This window comes from Polyodon spathula, chromosome 28 (genome assembly GCF_017654505.1).
Source record: "Polyodon spathula isolate WHYD16114869_AA chromosome 28, ASM1765450v1, whole genome shotgun sequence".
In the NCBI taxonomy this organism is placed as follows: Eukaryota; Metazoa; Chordata; class Actinopteri; order Acipenseriformes; family Polyodontidae; genus Polyodon; species Polyodon spathula.
In genome coordinates, this window is record NC_054561.1 from 537,227 (window position 1) to 560,923 (window position 23,697).

The 23,697-nt window shown below is 41.2% G+C and overlaps 1 protein-coding gene across 5 annotated transcripts; it reads right to left on the minus strand.

Moving 5' to 3' along the window:
• Window positions 1-6: 6 nt before the first annotated feature.
• Window positions 7-15,812, minus strand: LOC121301967 (serine/threonine-protein kinase WNK4-like). Of its 5 annotated transcripts, none has more exons than XM_041231714.1 (16): window positions 15,389-15,811; window positions 14,642-14,861; window positions 12,400-12,778; window positions 11,923-12,062; window positions 11,167-11,240; window positions 9,892-10,033; window positions 9,229-9,345; window positions 8,455-8,628; window positions 7,828-7,882; window positions 7,427-7,576; window positions 4,471-5,019; window positions 4,088-4,419; window positions 3,725-3,809; window positions 2,231-2,702; window positions 1,476-1,681; window positions 7-779 (listed from the first exon to the last, which is right to left on the minus strand). In XM_041231714.1, the coding sequence occupies exons 1-16, from the start codon at window positions 15,403-15,405 to the stop codon at window positions 616-618; spliced, it is 3,276 nt and encodes a 1,091-aa protein (XP_041087648.1). In that variant the 5' UTR covers window positions 15,406-15,811; the 3' UTR covers window positions 7-615. The 5 variants fall into 5 exon arrangements, with proteins under 5 accessions (XP_041087648.1, XP_041087649.1, XP_041087647.1 ...); XM_041231715.1 differs by having other exon boundaries at window positions 7-331; window positions 676-779; window positions 4,088-5,019; window positions 15,389-15,810; XM_041231713.1 differs by having other exon boundaries at window positions 2,231-2,696; window positions 4,088-5,019; window positions 15,389-15,812.
• Window positions 15,813-23,697: the final 7,885 nt, after the last annotated feature.

Consider the following 23,697-nt stretch of genomic DNA (forward strand, 5'->3'; position numbering starts at 1 on the left):
TTGATCTCTTCAAGGTGCTCCAAGAATATTGGAACTATTAACTTTAATTTAAAGCAGTCAGAAGTTGTCTATGAAATAAAAAGTGGAGCTTCTGTTTCTAGAATCATCATAGCTTTAAGCATGTCTATTCAAGTCTCATTGCCCCAGTTGTCCACACTCATGCCTAGGGATTTAACCAGCGTTTTCTTTCCCAACAGAAATCCAATGAACTCTTAAAGCTTCTTAACACTTTCTTTCAGTTCGCTGTGCCTAGGATACCCTGTAGCTCACAGATCAGTTGAGGTAGTCCGGAGGGGGGAGGGGGGGGAGGGGGGTCAAGAGAGAGTTTTTACTGAAAACAAGAAAACAACGTGTTAGAAAACGAGAGAAAATAGAGACCCATAATGGCAGGTTTTGGGCCAAAAATAAATAAATGAAAACACCTGCAATATGCAGCACCTACTTTTGGGTTTACGTTACGCTATTCAATCAGCCCGCAATTCAAGTTCTAAGTAGTCAATCCTGTTAAGAACACTAGCGGTCTTTATAGACAAATGGTTTCTTAATAACAAGTCATTTAAGATGATGAGAATGCACAGACAGTCACTGACAGCCGTGCTTCTATCCGGGTGGTGTTTAGTCCAGGTCTGATGCTGTTTTAAGCAGCGGTCTCCATTCTAACAGTGGGAAGCTCACCATTATGTTGAAATCCGCTGTGAAAGTGACCCCTTTGTTTGCGCGCTCCTGCGACCCACTGCTGCTCCCACTGAAAGAGTTCTTCCTCATGATCCCGGTCACTGCTGGAAATCAAAACACATTCATGAGGGCGCAGCTACTGAAAAGTAATCTGTAGCTACAGGGAATCAACTGCCCAAAGGAGCTGAACGCTTGTAGCTGTTTAGTACAGGTGCTTTTGTCATTCACTTTTATGGAAAAAAAACAACCAACCTTTCTGTGTGGAAGGTATAGCATTGTACCCGTTTAGTCTGGGGAACTGTAAAAAGACAGGTTTCACGGTAGAACTTCAATGTTAGGAACACATCAAGTCCAGAAGGTGCCCGTAAGACTGACGTGAATGTAATTCTTTGTTATTTTGAATGATTTCATGTATTTAACCTGAAGAAAATGAAACAAATCAGCAAGGGAAGCTGCAAGATTCCCAGGATTTGCTCTTCAGCTCTTTCGCAGTGTTTATGGTTTCAAGCAAGGCTGGATTGCGTTTATCAAGAGTCGACCAAATCCAGGATTGGCTAACCCAAGATTGAATCCTAGATTTTTGTTGCGCATATTAAGACTGGTTAATCCAACGATTGATGTTGTCAGTAGTGCAGCTTGAACACAGATACATTGTTCTGTGATGTAGTGGCAGCAACCACATTTACTTTTATCAAATGCAGTATTTGATAAACACAAATATATTATTGATAAAGACAGACAACTAACAGGGTTCTACTGTGCTGTGTACAGTACAGTGTTCGGGGGGGGTCTCATTGTACCTGCTGGCTGCAGGATCTCCAGCCTCTGCAGGCTGTTCCGGCGGGAGGGGGGCAAGCCGCCCCCCTTGGACAGGCGTCTCTGACGGCTTGACAGCATGGTAGCGGGGGACACAATCCCGGGCGGGGGCGCCCTCCCCATCCTCTCATACAGCTCCTCGATCTCTCTCTTCTGTATGGACTGCAGCATCTGCACTTCTGTCAGGTGTCTGGGGGGGGAGGAGCGGGAGTCTTATTAGTAACAAAACAGGAACTGTGATGGGCTGAAGGGGATCCGATCTGAAACTCGGCCTTCCGACACGGAGACACTGAACCAGGAGCTAGTTCTCCGTCACCAGGATCTGCGGGACCGTGATGCCCATTCCGTTTATAGGCCGCCATCTTGGTGAAGGAAGGAGGCATAAGGGCTCAGGTCTCTGCAACTCTAGTCAGCCATCATTAAAAACAGCTGTCCTCCAAAGTATTGGGGGTTGGCTGATTGCAGGGACAGAGCTCTGGGTAAAGGGAACTCTGTTGGAAAGTGGAGCTAGGAAAAGTGGCAGATGAAAGGTCCTATAAAAATCACACCAGAGTGTGTTTCCCTGTGGGTTGTGTTTGTTACACACCGAAAGCAGAAGCACGTTGGACACTTACATTTGCTGGGACTGTTCATTTGGAGATTATTTTATTTTGTATTTTAAAAGATATTTGTTTTCACACCTGACCACCACCTAGACCCATTCACAGGCTTATTAAAAAGACCCGAAGATGTAACTCACTTGTCTCTGAGGCTCTGTAGCTCCTCCCACATGTCATCGTCCTCGCTCTCCGTGTCGTCGCTGCTGATGTAGGAAGTGGTGCGCGAGTAGTGCAGCCACACGCTGAGGGGCGTGCTGCTCTGCTCCAATGCCTTCGTCTCTGCCTCGTTCGAGAGGCTGCTGTCCGCCGAGACGCCCTGGGGGGAGATGTCCAGCCCATCTCCAGACGCCCGATCGGAGCAGTGCTGCTCAGGGATGTGCTCCGTGCTGGAGCTGCTGTCGGAGTCAGTATCGTTTGCCGGCTGAGCGAAGCCGATGGCTTTCTGGCCTGGGGAGGTGGCGAGACTGTCCTGGGAGTCTTCCTGGTTCTCAGTGCTGCTCTCCGTGTCACTCTCCTTGGCGAGGGAAGCACCGGGATTAGGCGCTGGGGTGCTGACTTTGCTCGGTGTCACCTGGAACCTCCCGACGATGACAGGGGGTCTGTCTTCTGAAACTGCGAGAAGTGGGTAGGTTAGAAACTTGTGTGAGAGAGGCAGGGCTTGAGACCCCTTAAAATGCAATTTAACAAACAGCTACATTTGGACAAATTACCTTTTTTTTTTTTTTTTTTGGTAGAAAATTAAAATATTATCAATAACCACCAATTTGCAGTCTGACACAGTAATGTACTTCCAATCTGATTTTTCAAAGCTTTCTGCTACAAAATGTGCATTGTATTAAACTGTCAATGATACAACTACAGTAACAATTTACTGAAATGTGCTTAAGAGTGCTTAAATTACAAGAATTATTATAAGTATTATTATAGGTATTTCCAGCAAAAAAACTCAACCTACTGTACAGCTAGTTTATAAAGTTTTGATCACCCTATAGAATTAACTCATTTTGCTTCATAAAGTCGAATGAAACCAGTTGATTAATGTCACGGAAAAATGTTGAATTACATACCGCTTTGTAGTTTTCCATACACTTAATGAACAACTGAGAAAAACTGAAAATTTGAAAATGTGACATTTGGAAAAGGGGACTAATATTATAGCTTCCAGTAAACTTTTGTAGTTTCTTTGCTTACATGATGTTACCACTGTATGCACATCCTAAAAGACAGAAAACCACAATTTGGCTAAAATGTCACATACTTTAGAGTGACACGCTGAGTTTGCAGCAGTTTGAAAGTATTCTTTCCCATATAAAACAGTTAGTGAACGGGGACCCGGGTGCAGTTCTAGTCATTAAACACATCGGAATGCATTTATTTAAACTATCAGCATTGGCCACAAGATGGCAGCACTAATTTCTCGAAAGACACAGAAACCAGTTGTAATGCACAAGTACAGGTTCTGTTCATTTTAAGTTATTCAATAAACTTTTTTTTTTTTAGCTTGGTGGAAACATGACAAATATCATAAGCAGAATAAATGAGAAATACTCGTACGTACAGTATTTGGACTGAAGTAAGACATCAACAATGACATTACAGCTTATCAGGCTATTCACTTGTTCCATAGCTCCTACCTTCGCAAATCGGAGATAATCTGGTTGCGGTTTTCTCCGAGGATTCGGTTAGCAGAGATAGAGTCTGTGGGCTGGCTGATAACACCTATTATGATAAAAACAAAGGAACGTGGTTTAGTTTTGGAGCAGTCGTATAATTTTTCAAGCAACACCCTCTTGGTAAGTTCTTTCTTTTCTGTACTAGATATTTCTTAATTGCTTCTTGCTGTCTTCAGAAGAGGGAGTTTGCGCAGAATTCACTGTGCAGTAAACAAACCAATGTGACCATATTTCACAGTGCATTAAAATCACTTGATGAGTGAGGAACCAAAAGCAGCGGTAAGAGGTCCCATGCAAAAGGATGCAGAGAATGCTACCACTTACACTGTTGCACGCTGTCTCTTGGGCAGTGGCTGGGGAGGCAGAGGATTCCACAGGGGAGGCTGGAATCCTGGTTCTGTCTGGAAGTTGGGGAGGAGGAGGGGTGAAGGTGTGGATCCTGTTGAGCAGGGGGCTGGGCAAAAGGGGAGACGCAAGCCCAGGGATGTGACGGTGCGACTGCCCCATAAGTGGAGATGGAGAAGGAGCATCAAGCAGCACGCTGGTAACTGGGTTCCCATGGAAACCTTGGGATAATGGCTGAAACCCGGTTTCTTTGGTTGCGGACGGCGGGCTTTGAGAGACCACCTCTGGGGTCTGGTACAGATTGGGAAACTCTGCTTGACCGGGCAGCCCCCTGGGACTGTACACAGAATCAGGAGGGAGAACTTGCTGCTGGGCGTAGGCTGGGGAGTAAGGCTGGTGTAGAGACATGCAGTTTGGCACCTGATGGAGGTAACTGACCGCTGCGGGCATTCCCAGGGGCAGAGGGCTAGCGATGGGGGCGGCGGGCGGCATAAAGGACTGTGCCACGCTCACAGCCAGCGAGAGGACGTTGGCCAGGGAGAAAAGGGGCTGGGTGGTCGTGTTCGACCACACGCTGGCTTGCTGCTGGGGTGAGAGGTTGCCCTCCAGTCCTTGGTTCTCTCCTTGGTAAGCCTGGTGTAAAAGATTCTGCTGATTTGTAGACATGGGGGAGGATGGAAAGGAGGGGTTGTGGAGGTTGCTGCTGGACAGTTGGGATAGGGGAGGGGGTGTCTGTCTGTGCTGTGGAGAGCCTGTCGTTATGGGGTACAAGGGGAAGCTTCCTCCCTGAATGTAGGCCTGTGGGAGGTAAGGCTGCGTAGCAGGCATTGTGTTAACTGGCACCAATGCAGGCAAGGCAGCCATTCCTGGGTGGTAAGGCGTGCCCGTCTGGTAGTAGACACCGGTAGACACTGAAAATAATCAAACAAAGTACGTTAGCAAGATCCATGGAATATGACCTTCTAATCAATTAGGGACATAAAAGTACATAATGTATTTATTGTATATTTGTTGCCTTCAATAAGTTTTTTTTTTTTTCATCAAGCTTGGGTGAGTATGTTCATCATCACTATCGACACAGAATAGCAAATAAAAACCAATTTATTACACACACACACAATTTTGGAATAATGTGAACACTAGTCCTTTCTAGCACTGTTTGTGACCTTCATATCTGCAGTCTAAACTACACTAGTTAGATACTACAGTGCCCCTGTCAACGGGAATATTTTTAACCCTTAGATGAATGAATACACAAACGATTCAATTTATCAAACAAGAGAGCTATGTTTAATGAATAAGATTAATAACCAACACAGGGTTCGTTGCTCACTTCACTTCACCGTCAGACATTCTATGTAATATGGAAAGATGAGTGTCGCTGGCAGGGCAATTTTCTTTCTTCACGGTTTATATGCAGGCTAATACGATGTGAATGGTTGAGCAGGACCAGCAGAGCTATTATTCTGCCATCTGGCATTGATGTTTTCTGACAAAATGCAATGAACTTTTGCGTAAGAAATTTAACTGTGAGCAGGAAATAGGAGACTATTTCACAGAGACAAAATTAATTGGGTTCTATTTTTAAACATTGGTGTATATATATATATCTATATATATATATATATATGGTATATATATATATATATATATATATATATATATCTTTTACTAAATTAATAAATAGGAAATTGGTAGAGTGGGGATCCTCGTACTTTCCAAATGGACCTGCATTAAGATTCTAATCCAATTTCAATCTTGGTTTTATTGTCTCTCTCAACTATGGCCGTATTTAATTCAATATGTTAACGTAGCATTATTCAGCGGGTTTCACTCGACTTCATGAAGCTAAATGAGTTCATTCTATAGGATGGTGCAAAACCTTTGGTGTTCACTGTAGTAATGTTAATTAGCAGGTCTACAAACCAAGCTTAGTACAGAGCTGAACATCAGTGCTATTAAGAAGGCAAGCACTGCCAGCACCAAATGGCCTGATAATATTGACCCAAGACGTCATGAACTGAAATTGGTTCTGACTCAGAGCTCACATGCACATCCTCTTAACATACAACACTCGGTTGCCCATTCAAAAGACAGACCACTTGCACCCAGACCATTTGTTTTAGCCTAAACATCAGACACGTGTGCTTGGACTTACACAAGCCGTGTGCCTCAAGCCATCCCTGCTGTGATTTCACAACAACCCCAACCCTGTGACAGGCTCCCTTTTCATGCAGTAGATCTCACTTTTCAAAAGTTCCTGCGTTTACTTGGCCAAGGGCAATAAACAAAAAAAACTCCTTACGAGCGCCATAACATAAGTTTCCATGTCGAACAGATGCGTTCTGTCTGAACATACTGGACAAGAATGGAACAGTTCCTAATCACGACATGCTAAGTAATTTCGTAATGAAAACCCTACTCACAGCTAGAGAACAGAATGTCACGATTGTACTGCATATTTGCCATGTATATTATATTATTGTTCCATTGACTACTGTATGCACAGGCTAGTTAAGATTCACATTAAATTGTAATGTTATAGCAGCTTTAAAGGACCAAACACAACATATGTGCTTAACATCATTGCGATTATGGAGTGTACTGAGTGGAGTGTACTGCAGTGGCTGATGTCTAGACGTTCTGCAGTGGCATGCACTGGGTTTCCGATTAGCGAGACTGAATGTTCTAAAGGTGCAACCAAATGAAATATCAGTATGAGCTAACGGCAGTGTGCAGTCCCATACTGCCATGCCACTCGAATCCAGCTTGACTTGAGCTCCACCACGCGTCTGTGGCTTCGACGTGACTCAGAGAGTCGGGTACTGTTTTAAGTGCCAGACTCATCATGCAGAGCTAACACAGCGTGACTCGAACACAGCACAAAGAATGGAGCTGTCCGTGCAATGACAATGCATTAAAACAATGACTATATAAAGACAGAAAGAAACATTTTATATTCTAGCATGTTCGCAACATTCTTACTTACATAGTGCTTGACTTGCTTGCCCTGTCTGCATGTGTGCTACAGATCCAGGGTTTTAAAGGGTTAATAAAAAGAATAAGGTTTCGATGCTGCCGCCACCCCCACCCTCCCCAGACATGTCCCGGATTTCGGCTTCACAGAGTTGGTAGCTTTAGCTTTGAGATATGGCGCTGTGTTGAGCAATAAGGGCCTAGCGCACACAAGGAGTTGTTAATACCTTGCCAAGATCTTTAGACTGCTTCCTTTTTGCAGGAGTCACTCAGACCTCCAGTGAAAGCTTTAAAAAGTTTACAAGAACACAATACTTATTCTTTTTCAAAGGGCTGTTGTACCTGGAGCAGAAGCGTGAGGCTGGGGCCTCAGAGGCTGAGTGTGTGAGGTAATGTCTGCTCCGATACAGGGGTCCCGCTCAGACAGAGGGCTGTCTACATAATGGTTGATTGGAGAAGACATCTCTTGGCTGGGGTTGGCAAACCCATACTCTGAAAAGCAAAGAAAATAAAACAATAATAATAATAATAATAATAATAATAATAATAATAATAATAATAATAATAATAATAATAATAATAATAATAATCTGACCTTACGATAAAGATTTCACACCAAGCTGTTTATATATATATATATATATATTCTTTATATACTGGTGGTTGCATTTCATTTGCTGGTTCAGTGTAATGCATTGCAAACTAATGAACTTAAATTCAAATAGTCTCCCAGAATACCTTACCTGGCAAAGATGAGGATGAGAGGGTGCGGGACAGTTCATGCACACGCAGGTCGGGCTGCAACACAGGAAAGCTTTCAATTAGAGTTTAAACACCATTCAGACAAACTGAAACACAAGGCGCTATTAGTATCTATCTTTTACAATTGTAAAATAAGTAACTCAGATGTGAATGTGAGGTCCCGCTAAGAGAGGACAACTAGGTTAGCTAGAAGAGAATCTACAGCTGTGGTCAAAACTTTCGCATCAGCTAGAATTTTAGGATTGAGACATAAGCAAAATAAAACAACTAAATGAACACAATTTTAGATCTTTTATTTAACAGCATGCAATCAAAGAAACTACAAAATTACATTGCAAAAGTCTACTGGAAGCCATACTAGTAGTACAGTATTTCACGTTAGCATTCAAAAGTTTGTCAGTTTTTGTTAAGTATATGGGAAAACTACAAAGCGGTATGTAATTCAATATGTTAAAGTAACATTATTCACCAAGTTTCATCTAAGTTTATGAAGCAAAATTAGTTCATGCAATAGGCTGATGCAAAACTTTTGGCCAGCGCTGTACTCTACTAGTAAGAATACCTCTGGGATACAATAGCCCATTGTAAATGAGGCCTAGGCCACAGACCTGGGAAGTGGATAGTGTGCCGACCCCACTCAGGTACGGGAGTCTGGCTTCTCCCTCTGTCTCCAGTATCTCAGGAGGCTCCTTCTTCATCAGGGCCTCGGAGCGGTTAATGACATCCTGGATCCGATGAATGAATCCCTCTTGCTCTGACGGCAGAATGAATTCATTGTGCACCTGAAACACACCAGAGTGGAAACTGAGAAAGAGTCTCCAGTCACTGTTAGGTGTGAGTGTGAGAATGCGTGTGCGTGCGTATGTGTGTGTGTGTGTGTATGCATACAGTGGGCCTTTGTTACCACGGGAATGTCTTCATCTTGGCGGCTACCTTCTTCAGGTGGTCGTACTCCGGAGTGAGGTCATGTCGCACAGAGTTGCAGCAGAAGATCACTTTCAGGGAGCGCTTAGAGTCCTGTTATCAAGATGGAATGTTGTGGAGGTTTGGCTTGAGCCTCCATTTCCTGAAATATTCCTCCATGGTGTTTAGATCCTTGTTCAAGGTGGACTCAATGTCATTGAAGGTGGCTGCTTGCATTGCCTGGGCAAGGTCATTCACATAGGCAAATCTGCGTGACTTCGTCGGTGGCAGGTTGCTTGTGTAGATATTGAAAAGCATAGGTACGAGTACTGAGCCTTGCGGCAGTCCTTTGTTCAGGAAAAAGGTCGAGCTGACTTTCACCCAAATGAACACGCAGACTGATGCAAGCAGATGGGACGGGGGTGTCCCTATTAGCCACTGATAAAGAGTAAAGACAGCATCTTAAATTTGACTCTCACCATCACTGCTGCAATGTCCTCTGGGTTGTCCCCGTCCAGATCAAATTTGAATGTCACCATTTTGTTGTTGTACGTCTGGAGCTGACACTCCACCACCCGATCCACTTTATCGGAGACCTGTGCGGGAAGGAGAGAGGAGAAATCAGGAAAACATTCCAGAGAAACAGGGCTCAACCTTTCGCTTTACACTGTACAATGTTAGAAGGTGATAAGGTGTAGTTTTTTAGAATTTTTTTCTCTTTTATATGTTGCTATGCTTTGAGGGGTTTCTTTTTCTTCTATTTGAGCTTGCAATGTAAAGGCAAGCTTCTGGAAAGTTACTGATAAGGACTCCTGATAAGGATGACATATGGAGGTTGTAGGTGTCTTGTACACTTCCTGTGTCTTGTAATCTTTTGTAGCAATATATGTTATTAGCAGGGTGTGTATGAGTGTGTGACAAATGCATGAATTGTGAGCTGTCAAATAAGGCCCAACAGAAATAGAATTTGGTATTTTGGGAACCGTTTGTAGACTGTACCTGGCTTTTTGAAGAACACCTTAGAACAGTCAAACTGTATTTTTCTTAAAAAAAGTTTTGTTTTAATAGGGTCCATTATAATTTCCTTCCGCAAAAAACAGGTGCATTGTAAACAGAAAGGTGGCTGTGGCCTGCTGCCTTACACTGATAATATGCAGTCTGCATCGCGCTCTCCGTCGAAATAGCTTTCCGACAGCACGCTTGACTTGCGGCTTTACGCTCCTCTCAGACGCAGACAACCCCTCGTAGCCATCACTCATCCCTGATGTCACATCAGAGGCGTAGCTGTGGAAGACACAGGAGCAAGGCCTGTGAGGAGTGTGCCACTCCAGCCAGTCAAACACCTTTCCTTTCTCCTCTCTCCTATTCTCTCTCTGGCATCAGCTTACAGTTTATTTAAAGACGCATTAGATCTTGTTTCCTCGTGCCCACTCACAAGTAAACAATCATGAACTCTAGCTTTAGAAAGTCGTACTGTTCTTTGAATGTAATTCAGCATGGTTTTTACAAAGCTATTTCTGTTTTATATTCTCTTTCAAAGGACCACAGTAGTGTTTCTTTTTTTTTTTTTTTAGGTAGGCGCTTTAAAAAAGTTTATCTGGGACTTTGAGAACACAAACTTTCCATGAGTTCTTTTTTTATATACACATCTTACCCGTTATACATATATAAACTATATACACTACGGTTTGTTTTTAGAGTATTTCAAAACCCAAAAGCATTAAAATAGCTATTCGGTATTTTGCTAGATATTAAATGTATTTACCGATACCAAAAATATGTGGTTAATAGATGAAAGCAATTATTTCCATTGGAGTTAATTGTTGAGCAATTATTTTACTAATATACTGACATTCCCATAGAATCCATGAACTATTCAGAATGCAATCCAGTAATTTTAAAGTCAAGGGTTACTAAATTATTAAAATTAATAAAATAAGACTCACTACTCAATGTACGAAACTGTACTTATGTTGAGTGAATTTACAAGAATATACAACACCGTGAATGACAGTCATAGGCAGCTGCCATACGCTTCAGAAGAGTGATTTAATTCTGAAGAGCACAAGATCCTACAAAATGTTTTCACCATTTGAAACCCATTAACATTTAAAAACCCTTCAGTATAAGGAAGCCGGTCATTATTCATGCTCTCAGTTTCCTTCTTCTTAGTGGTATAATTACACACTCAACAAGATTAGAAATGTTTCTGACAAGCAAAACTTATTATCTTGAAGTTATTTTAGTTGAAATCTAAGTTATATCTAAGTTGAAATTACATACTACCTGGTTTTCAAGCAAAGTATTGGTTGTTTTCAATCTACTATAGAACAGTATTTTTTCAAGCAGCTGTAAAAAGCTCATGTCTTTTAGAGTGAAGGTCATAGCAGTTTGAGAAGAAAGAATTCAGTGGTTACCTGTCTACAGGAGAGGAGAATCCGCTAATAGGTCCAGATGACATTCTGTCTGACTGCAGACTCACTGCTATGCTCTGGGGAATGCAAACAGAAAACAAAACACTTGATTTCACCGCCTTACCCAACAGCTTTTTGTGTGTGTGTGTCCTGTACAGCCCCTGGTTACTTAAGGACCTGTCTACATGTTTGGATTTGGCATCGCCCTGAATTCGATTGATCATGTTATGAGACACATGAGCACTGAAAAGGTGTTGGAGAAGCATAATTGCAAACAGTCTACCAGAAATTGGGAAAGAACAGTATTTAAATAATATCACATACGTCAAGCAGATGCTACATAACAAGGTGGCCAGGCTGTGTTAACACAAACAGTTTTTTTTTTTTTATCACCAGCACTGACAATTACAAATGACTGTGAGTCTTGGGCTGGAGAAACCACTCTTCCTGTTATGGGGCAAGGGAGTGGTCTGAAAAAAAAACCCTTGAGCTCTGAGACCAGCCTGTATTATTAAGGTCAAACATCCTTTAAATGAGGATGGAGTTAAACGACTTCCGCTGCTGTAGCATCTGCTGTCCGGCATTTGTTAAGAAAGCTGTGGGTATGTGTGTGTCCTCCAGAGCTCAGCTGTTGCTGCTACACAGCCTGCCTGCTGGAGATGATCCAGGAAAGACTTATATAACTGCAAAATTCTCCAGCGCCGGCTATATGGAGACGATATGGAGGATCCCCCCCCCCGAGATGGAGCTGTTACATACCGAAGGGAAGCGGAGGGCAGGTCTGGGGGGAGTCTTGCTGGAGGTCTCTCCCACGGAGTTGTTGCTGCACAGCCTCTGCAACCCGTCATTGGAGTCCTGCAGACCGGAGGAGCTGAGGTAGCCGTCCGTCTCGCAGTCCGCTGTCAAAAGGAAACAAACACAAAAAACACAGTGTCTTAAAAACACAAAGTCAATGAGACAAACACTGTAGCTGATGCCTTCATCTTAAATAATTCGAACATTTCCTTATACAGTAAATGCAGCTTTTTATTTCCAAAATTTTGTTTACTGAACTGTTTGCCTCGGCTCTACTGGAATATTCAGAGTAATCGCAATTTAAATAAAATTGGATTATTCCCAAATGCAATCTGAAAGGTCAATTGGAGACTAGGAGTCGAAGAGAGATGCTGGGAGAAAATATGTTCAGAGTGACAGACAGACAGACAGACATCATAACGGAGGTAATTTCAAGCTTACACGTGGCAGAGGAGTAGCTGGTGTGGCGGATGAGGTAGAGCTGGTGATGATTGGCCTCGGGCTCCTCCGCCTCAGGCAGGAAGGAGGCGTTGATGCCAGAGTCAGAGGAGCCAATGGCAGCAGAGGGGGCGGGGCCAGGGGGGAGGACTTGTGGCACGGCTCCACCCTCGGACTGGGAGGGGCTCTGGGACAAGCGCATCTCCTCGATCGTCCTCAGGAGGCTCTGATGCTTCTCCTCTTCCTCTTCCTCCTCTTTCTTCTTCAGGTTCTCCTGCAGTCGCTTCTGCTTCTCGCGCTTGTGCTTGATGGCCGTCACTCGGTCACGGATGGCCTTGCACACTAGCTTGTAGTCTGCTTCGCACACAAAACCCAGGACCACCTGCCAAAGCACAGGAAAAAAAATGACAAAAGCATAAAGGACAGTACATAAAGGACACAATGGTCTATGTACTCCAAAATGTCGCACAATTTTTATCTGAAAGGGGGAAAAAAATGACAATTCTAAAAGCTTTGAGAATTAAGCCCTATGTCTTTTGTAACCACCCACTGCTGCAAGTACAGCTGGGGCTGGTAGTTTCGCTAAAGGCTTTACAGCTGGCACTCTGCAATGCTCATTTGATTACTTTAGCCTGTTTAAAGACACCCGAGAGCCTTCATAATGTCAACACATTTAAATCAAGTACTATCTCAGATAAGGTCAAAACTCTTTTCCCACTATACTCTGGTTTAAAAATACAAAAGGAGAAAAACAAATGAAGAGTTAATGAAAAATGGTAACACTTTATATTAACGTGCTGCTTATTAAAGTTTTATAAATATATAATATGCTTAAATAGGTTACAGAGTGTTAATAACGCTTTATAGATGCAATAGCCGTAGTAAGAATTACGTTTAAACATCCCAAAATAAAATAGGTGGCTAAAAACTGTCCCATTTATAAAACTGTAATTCTGTCTATGACTATTGCATGTTTATAAACCCTCTATGTTTTATTGACACTTTATAAACAGTTATTAAGCATATATTATATATTTATAAAATATTCATAAAACATTAAGAAGCAGTATTACAAAGCAGCAAAGACATTTCAGAAGGTTAATTTAAGGAAAGGGAAGTCACAAATGTTGTGGTGTGCTTTCTGTCAATTACCACTGCAGTAAACAGCTACTGTATAAAAGATACAACCAGCCAGCGATGGAAATCAGACTTCCATTGAAGAGCAGTTTGATCCATTCCTGGTTTTATTACAAGTTTAATAAGACCCACCAGAGCTTGTTACTTATACACTGTGACTAATCAAGCTTGTAGTAAAACCTGGAATGGCTGAAACTGCTCTGCAATAGGATTCTTATTTCCATCCTTGGACCTGCTAGTTTAACCATCACATAAGATTAGTCCTAAGATGTCCTGTCGCTCGAAAAATAGAGCGCCAATGTGAAAAAGACAAACAAGCATCATCTTCCATTCTTTGTTTGCCAAAGCTCACTAAAAACGATCCTCCTTCAATAGGACATACATCCAATAGGGGACAATAGGTCAGTGTTTTAATGAGCTCCAGAGTCTTATATTTTTAAACACATGACATTCCTTCAACCTAAAGCTTACAGGCTTGTGTAACACTTCCCATCGAGGAGTGCATGTTCTGCAGAGCTCGTCAATACAGGCATATTACTGAGTTTAAAACTGCTCGAGACCCCCTTATACAAATATAATGTGGTACACTGTGTTGAAAGCTAGAAAAAAGTGTACAAAAAGCATAGTGAAACCGTGGTAAAGCAGAGAAAAATTAAGTAAAAAAAAAAACAAAACAATTATGCTACTGTCCAAAAACACTAGAGTTTTAAGGACACTATAGTGTTTCTGGAACTATTGATTTTGGTAAAGCACAGTGCAAATTTTTTTTTAAATAACACTAAACTAAGACAAAACCGTGGAACATTTTGCAAACAGGTAAACAAATCTGTGGAAAGACAGAAGTGTTCCTTCCAGTCCTGTTTTTGTTCACGCAATTTTGTATTGATTATTAAACTGAATGTGTGACACCTCTGACCATATCCCTCAACTGATGCTCTTCCCTTCTTACCATGCTTTTCCCATGATTATAATCTGCATTCACCGCAGTTTACCTTGGTTTCCCATGTTTTTTTTCTTAATATGCTTTACCGTACCACTCCGTGCTTTCCAGTGCTTACTCATGCTTCTGCTTGCCGTGTACTTTATTACCCATTTCTGCGTTTCCTACCATTTCCTGGGCCACCTCCTCTGCTGTATCCTTGTAGAGCTCGAACAGGAACTCGATGGCGTTGTTGTCTTTGTATTTGCCATGAAGCTTCTTGGTGTCGTCCATTCGGAGCCACAGCTTGAGGGCCGACTTCACTGTGTCATCCTCCTCAGCCAGCTCCACATGAACTCCGTTGTCTTCCTGGAAGAAGGAGTGTTCTAGCAGGTCCTGAATGGTGTACCTACAGGTACCAGACAAGAAAAGCCATTTCATAACAGGACACTTCTTTAACATTATACACTATCTCCCTAGGAGTCCCGTGAGGTTCCAGCGTGATTTTCGACATGCGCTAAGGGTTATACTGTTTAGAAACCCTAGAGGCCACAGAATCATTGATCAGTGAACAAGCTAACAAAAACTCAAGCAAGAAGCCTTCAATAAAAGTTTACTTTCTCACAACAGGTAGGCGAGGATAGAATCTGGCAGTGTTTCTAAGTGTTGATATTTTATAACAGTAATAACAATTTAAAACGTACACGTTAGTTTTAACAATGCTTTGCTTTTCTGATTAATTACAACTTTGAAAATTACTGCAGCTCATTTATAATCCCACATATTCCTATTAAAAATTTTTAGGAATTTCTCCACCACCCCCCCATTATTAACTACCAAAGAGAAGGCATACAAAACCTTTGAATAGGGCATTCATTCTCTCCCATACAAGAGCTCTATTAGACAGTATGAATGTAGAAACAATGGCTTCATTACCTCTCATCTTTATTCATGCGGATGCACCCCTCAATTATCTCTTTCAGTTCAGGGACCTTCACCTTAAAGAAGCTGTCTGGCTTAATTCCCTGCAGACAAACACAACACAGTTTTGGCTTTATTCTTATTAATTATACATCTGGATTTATCAAGCCCCTTTTCCTATACAGTTGCATAATCCTCAGCCACCTACTACCCATGGATTGCCAAAAAAAGCCTGTCATTTTAATTATTACAAGTAGCAGAGTGCAGCAGCACAAACCCTATGTCAAAGTGGGAATGCAAATACAGATGTCAAAGGTATGTGGGCTCTCAACGTCCCCTGTGTTCAACAGGTATATCCACAGAGGGAGCTAAATAAGTAAATTCAAGAATACTCAATTCCGGGATGGAAATAAGACTCCCATTACATAGCAGTTTCACCCATTCCAGGTTTTAATATAAGCTTGATTAGCCACATTGTGTCAAGGTAACAAGCTCAGGCATGTCTTATGAAACTCATAGTAAAACCAGGAATAGATCAACCCGCTCTGCAACATGAGTCTTATTTCTATCCCTACAACAGGGGGGCAATGTTGCCTTTCCAGCAACACCTTAAATTACTTTCATTGGGAAAACCTAGCAGGGGGATGTTAGGAAAACATGTACACTATACACTACCTAAATAATGCATGATCGACCAGTGTTGGAAACTTGATTGCGAATGACTTGAACGGCCATCTAATTTTCATGTGTAGGTTGCACATTATTAGGCAGTGTGAATAGGGTAATGGAATAGTATGTAGTAAAACCAGGAATGGATCACACTGCTATGCAATGGGAGTCTTATATGCATAATATTTGCTATGTGGGATTGAGCAGTGAGGTAAAGCAATGCAGATCTGTGACTGTATTGACTGACATCCACCAGGTGGAAACACAGTCTGCCATTCTTGAGGCAAGAATCTTATTGAACTGCTTCCCATTCTTCATCATGCTGGCTGCAGCAGCTCTATTGTATAGCACACAATGTTGACTCAGCAGGACCCTAAATGGGATCGTATTCTACTGTAAAAACCTTGAAACCATTCTTGCAGAAGATGAGCATTTTGACCTAGTGACCAACTCTTCACCCTCATCACATCTCAGGGTCATGCACTTTGATTGTACTGTCGGTCGACCTGAAGAGGATATATATTTTATAATATATTATATATAGATAATATATATATATATATATATATAATATATATATATATATTATATAGTGACTTCTGTGTTTAGGAAGCCCTCTCACCAAATCCTTTACTTTTCCGTCGACACTAGTAGTAGCAAATGAAAAGGCAGCTGTCAGATGTACATGTTTTATTACAGAGGACTTCACATGCAAATCACATGTCTGGATTCCTTACTGCACAAAAGAAAATTTTAGCAAAAGACAAACCCCGTGGGTACCTGCAGGAGGGGGATGGAGGGGGGGCCGTGGGGGGGGGGGGCTTGTTTGTCGCAAAACACCGTCCCTTGGTTCTGTAGCTAATGGCATCAAAGGAGGCGGCTAAAAATATCCTTGACATCGAACCGCTGCCAGTGCAATCCAGCGCCTCTCATTGCCTCTCCCCTAGTCAAGAGGGGGGGGGATCAAGCTCAGCTGTTGCGGGTTATAAAAACAAGCAGCTCCCCTGCAACTCCAACACTGAGACAAGAGGGCACCAGCGAGCCTCCAAGAGTGGAGGAAAAAATCCTATGGAATAAAAAAGGGACTAGTACCCATTTGCTGGGATTTAACCTCTAATTGTGGTTATCAGCTTTTTCCTGGTACAGTAACATGCATCTGAGTTTGAATGGCACTCGTGAGAGTTTCAGCACTGATCAGGCTGCTTTGAGACTTGTGTGGCCTCCGTTTGCTCCTGGAAATGTATTATTTTCACTTTGCCAAAAACAAATAAGATGACATTTCCTTACGAAGCACCCAAGTACTTCTATAATTACCATATAGTTGGTAATAACCACATACCCATTTGGGTAGAGAAATTATGGACATCAATAAAAGCCTGATTCTTTTACATGTGTGATTTTTTTTTTATATTTAGCATTTTGTATAGTCTTAAAGTATATATTCAGGGGTCCCAAAGTAGTCAAGGAAACAAACAACTGTTCCAAGGCTGTATTAATGGGAGTCCCAGAGTGGCACAACTGGTAGGGAGGCAAAACCAGAAGGGACTGTTTCTCCTCATCGCCCTACAGAGGACCCTACCGGCCAGGCACCTAGTGAGCTCAGAGTGGACCTTCAGTTCACCTGAGCTGTGCCGGGAATTGCTGCAGTGAGGGGAAAAAATACTAAATGGACATTCTTAATTGTGGAGAAAAATCAGGGTTAAAAAATAATTGGGCTCTCCAAATATATATATATATTTTTGTAAAGTACATATTTCATTGAAAATGTCAGCTGGGTACTTTAATTGGCTTGCGAAAACTAAGCTGAAATGGTCCAAGCAGATTCCTCACAATAAGAGTGTTTCCAATGAAGACTCCAGGGGATACCATAAAATGAAGTGTTTACAAAGCTGTAAAGGTCTAATAGGCAGTATCACTGCATGGTAATTACATTTATTCCACATTTATTAAATCACTGCCGACCACCAAACAGACAACTGGGTCATTTAGATTTTTAAACAGTTGCTATAGTGAAAATGGAACTTCTCTCCCTAGACTGTTAGATGTTAACAGATCCAGGATCGAACCGCAATCAGGAAATGCAACAAACAATGAAACCAAATCCATTCATCCCGGGAGATAGTTTTACAATCAAAGTCCTCGCTTCATGGCATTTCCGCTGCTGAAATGTATTTTTTTTGTGCACAATTACCTCCCAGACCTTTTAGCCAAGGGGGAGTTTCATTTTCACAATAAAAAATAGATTTAAAAAATGAATAGTCCATTTTGGTGGCCAGCAGCACCTACCCTGGAAGGAATTATGCTTATATGCTTTAATGATAGATTACTAATTATATTTAGATTAGGAACACTATATATATATATCTCTTAACTTCATGCTGGGCAGAATCCATTTTCACATACTCGTTTCTTTAATTTGCTTTCCTGGGAATAAATCGTTTAATCCAGGGATTAACTCATCCCTCGTGGTAGGGCATGACCTGCTTTTGGAGATCAAAGACCTAATTAACACCTTTCACCTAAAACAGATCATTAACTCACTCAACCAGGCTGCTGACAGCAAACTCCCCTGCAAGAAGGCTGCATCCAGCAAACGCACAGCCACAGCCCTGTCATCACCACAAGCTATCTGAACACCTTACTATGTAAGCGAATTACTGAAGCCCTCTGAACAATGTTAATTCTTACTTTAACAATTTCAGCCATATGCTTTTGACTATGTGTGCATCTAAACATACATGCATTGTGCAATTCCATTCTATTTTTACAGGCTCTATTGAACCTTAAATGATTTCAGTCTATAACCCTTAAACCATACTAAAATATTGAAGGCATCAAGTAAAAAAGTAAGGCTTTGATGTTTGAGGTCTATGTTTTATTTGAACAAGTTACCAGTAAATGCAAGGCAAAATAGCAAGAGGCTAATGCCTAAGGAAACCTAGCAATTACTTGCAGAGGAAGCTACAGGACAGTGCTGTAAGCTATTGCCATTAATAGCTTCTCATATCATGAAAGCCAGCCTTTATAATGCAATTACATGTAATCATTTTTTCATGGCAAAAGCATATCAATGTGCAGTGAAGCACAGTCATAGCATACTGAAGGCATGGCAAATCGAAGTACGGTAAAGCAACGTAAAAGCTGTGGCTCTGGTAAAGCACACTAAATGATGCATTCAAGAAAATGCAGATTTAGATGTAGCTTTTTAAAAGGACACAATGATAGAAGGAGCTTCCATATGGTATCTCCATCTGCTCTGTGTAAGAAGGAATGATTGTTGAGGGGTCAGGGACCTTCTGCCTAGTTGAGTCTGATTCTCTTGACAGTAATCAAGAGCAGGGTTTCCCAATCCTGGTCCTGGGGGACCCTGTGTCTGCTGGTTTTCATTCCAACTGAGTTCTCAATTACTTAATCAAACCCTTAATTGATCTAATGTGCTTAATTAGACCTTTTTAATTGTTCTCAGCTCCTAAAAAGTTGCCAATTTCAAGTTGCTTATAAAATTGTATGATGAACTTGAAATTTCCAACTGTTTAAAAGCTGAAAACAATTAAAACAGGTCTAATTAAGCTAATGAATAGTTCAATTAAGGGTTTAAATAATTGAGAACAGTTGGAATAAAACTCAGCAGACACAAGGGGTCCCCCAGGACCAGGATTGTGAAACCCTGCTCTAGAGAGTAGGTTTTGAAGTCGGGTGCCAGTTAAGACCTCATAGCTCCTCAGACAGTAGACAGATGTATTTGAACACCCCATTGCTTCTGTAGTTCAGACTTTTTTTGTGCATATGAAATCAAACCATTGTAACTGTAAATCCTGGAATATTGTCAAAATAGGCAAATTAGCGATTGTCTAATTTAATTAATGACTTTAACAGACCACACATGCAAATCATTTAAAATAGTAAGAGAAAAGGAACACAAAGCCGCACATGTTAAAATTTGTTCAAGATGCCACATTAAAGCACAATGTAGTCTAGTTTCACACGAGTGCCTACTGTTTCTATATCACTGATTACTGACTGAAAAATTGCAATTCTCTCCCCCAGAGGTTTTCATGCAGGCAGGTATATAAAGGATATAATCTCAAATCTTGAGGAAGGCCATCAGATTGAAAGTGGAAGTGATTTTGTACCAGGAAGTAGAAGCAACTATACTTCAATTGTATTTAATTTTTTTTTTTTTTTTTTTTTTTTTGCAATATCTGTAAACTGCAAATCGAGGTACAAATGCTAGAAAAGACTCAGAAGATGCAAAAGATCTGGGCTCGTCTGCATTCGTGGTTTTAGAGCTTTTAACCTCATCTCACATTCGTACCGGCAGTGCATCACACAACGCTGCTTTGTACACTTACAAGGGGTAAGAAAATTCATTTTATGACCTTGGTTAGCACTCTTTTACTGCTCCTAACCTTGGCATCATGCCTAGTTTATTACGTTCTTTGCAGCACGCTCAGTATTATCACACACACAGTGTTTGTCTGACAGTGGCGACGATATGTGACCCTGTCTATTTATTTAGCTCTTATCTCTGTCCCTACTATCAAGCAGCTTAATAAGGTATGCAAAGAGTTACAGATGTTACACAACAAACACTGATTTTGCTTGTGAGAAGCATTCATCTGCACTAAAAACAGCTTGATTTAAACAGATTTCTAATAGGAGGGTGAACTGTGTTGTGATGAGCCGGTTTAGAAAAAAAAAAAATTGTAAAAATTGCAAAATAATATTGCCTAGGTGGCACTGTGCATTTACAGTGTTTCACCATTCTCTATGGGGATTGACTGTTGTCACTGTGATTAACATGTCACTACTGCATCATAAGTCTATGGCACTATTAATTTATAGTGTGATTATTTAAGCCATGATGTGTCCTCATTTGTGGACCGGGTACTTTGTCATTTTTAACTGGCATATATGCCTATTATTTAAAATGTCTTGAACTATATTGTTATGACAACTTCAGACCCTTTCACACTGAAACTTCTGCCCGGGTCCGGACCTAAGGATGTGGGGCGGCACACTTTGACCCAGGTTGAGTGAGACAAAATGACTGATTGTCGTTCATGAGCAGACGCAAAAACAAACAGCCACGCCTGCATGAAAGTTTCACTTCCGCAAGGAACATTTTTGTTTAGCCAAATTTTGGTTGATTGAGACACAGCATGAGTCAGACTGCAGCAGGAATGAAGAAAGATTTGCTCTTAAAAAAAAAAAAAAAAAATGTGGCTGATTGTTCAATCCATGGAAGCTTGGATGATAATGTCAGTAACAAGCTGCTTCCGGGGCACTGATACGGGATATTGTGTACTTGCTTCTCATTAGGGCTATAAACAAACTGATCAGGTGAATTGTGATTGTGCCCCCCCCCCCCCCCCCCCCCTCAAGATCCCCCCCCCCCCCCCCCCCCCCCCCCCCCCCCCCCCCATGGGGGGGGGGGGGTGGGGCCTCTAGAGTTCACAAGATAGGACGAAGTTGTTTATGTAGACTTTAGACATCTTTCTTTACAACTAGTTTAATTTCGATATATAATCTATATATATATATATATATATATATATATATATATATATATATTATTATTTTTAGTCATGTTTGTTGTTAGGGGTTAATTTGTAGCAGATTGCACCAGATCAGGTATCTTTGTTTGACAGGCGAGAATAATACACTTTTCAAAGGATGAACCATATGAAAAACAACAAAAATGTTTTTGCAAAAAATAACTATCACACGTACAATAAAATAACGCTTTCTTGTTTCATGAACTGAATATAAAAAGTGCATTCTAGGATAAAGTTAGGATAAGATTACTAGTTTCGTTACACTCCAAACGGCAAAAAAACTAGAACTACAATGTCATCGTACTGTTGAGATTAGTCAGCCCGCTGCTGGCATTGTTCAAAGATTATGTAAAAACACAGCTGGGCAAAGGTTGGCATGCAGCTAGCGACACCAGCAATAAGGCACGAAACCCTGATCCCCACGCAAAGCGTATATGGAAGCAACTGTAAATCAAGGTCAGGTCATTAGATCTAAAGTCAGAAATGCTATCCCTCTTCCTTAATTATAAGACCCAGAACCTTTTTTTTCACAATTGAACCCCTGATCATCGTTGTTAATGAACATGCCATTCACTATCCACGTCCATTTGCAGCCCCTGCAGATAACACTCAATGTTCTCCAGCCGGAACATTCTGTATCTTGTCAATATTCTCCAGTCGTTTCTACGCTCTGATTCTTTTGTGGAGAAGAAAGTCCATGTGATCTGTTTCCATTGAGTGGTTATAGAAAGTCATTAAAACCTGGCATCAACTCCTATTTGGTCTTGTCGAATCTAGGGAGTGCAATTACTAGTGTTTGTTTGTGCAAGATGTCAAGGTCTGTACACTGTGACACGCAAAAAATATACCGTCTTTGATACACAGGAGCTATGGTCTTGTAGCTCTTTGGGAGAATTACAAAATTTGTCTGTATATTTATGTGCGTGTGTATGTGTATATATATATATATATATATATATATATATATATATATATATATATATATATATAGACACACACGCACATAAATATACAGACAGAACAGGAAGACAATACAGAACTACTTTTTACACACATCCTATATAAATCATATCAAATTGGGAGACAGGTTAGTTTTAAATTGCCCAACAATTACTATTGCAGTCTGTGCCAAGGGCAACAGAACTGATTAGATCTCTCTAAATATGACCTATGTATGGTTGGGCTCTGTTGGCAGATGAGATTAATGCCATGACATACAAACAGTAGTGAAGGGAAACAAAGAACTGTTCTAATTCTGCATTAGTGTGGTAGCATAGAAATATATAGTACTAGGATGCAAGTAACATACACACATGGATGTGAAAAAGTAGTTCAACATGACTGAAATCCACTGATGTCCATGCTCAGTTAAAACACTCAAGACATACTGTAGCCTTCAATATGCCAACCAATCCCGAAGTCAGATCTCATGCATAAGCAGGACTCTGTGACCTAGATTCCAATACCTTGAAGAGCTTGTAATTTACAACCCAGAAAAGTACATTGAGATAGAATCTAGGAATTTTGCAAACAGATGGACTCATGAAAACCCATTTTAAAAAGTACTAAAGTATATTCATGGCAACTGTATACCGTAGAGTAATGTGCAAACCTCATACCTGCAGCCGCCCCCCACAAAGACTGAACCTGTTGCCCCTGTTTCCTGTAAGACGCTGAATTCTTTCCTTGCAAACCAGTAACGAACACCACAAACCAAAACAACAATGACGTAATGATCTGTTGCACACCAGAATGGCAGAGATTTCAAGCTTCTTTGCAAAACAAAAACATTAAGTTGGAAGAAAAGAAAAATCTGTTGCTAACGGTTAGGGTTTGGTGGCGCCGTGGTTTAATACACTATCGCCGGGTTCAAATACTGCAAAAGTCAAGAGAAATGACTTACAGCACAGCCCAGCAAGCAGCAGCTGTACACATCTGAGATAAGAGATTTGTGTTTTAAAGCCATAATTAGCCTCTTTTTTTTAATCTTTGCTAACGTTTTAGAAAGTAACTGTTTGCAGTATAACTTGACGTGCTTTGCTGCAAGCAAAATTCATTACTTTGGAATATCTGTGCTCGTACTCAAGGCAATGGTCC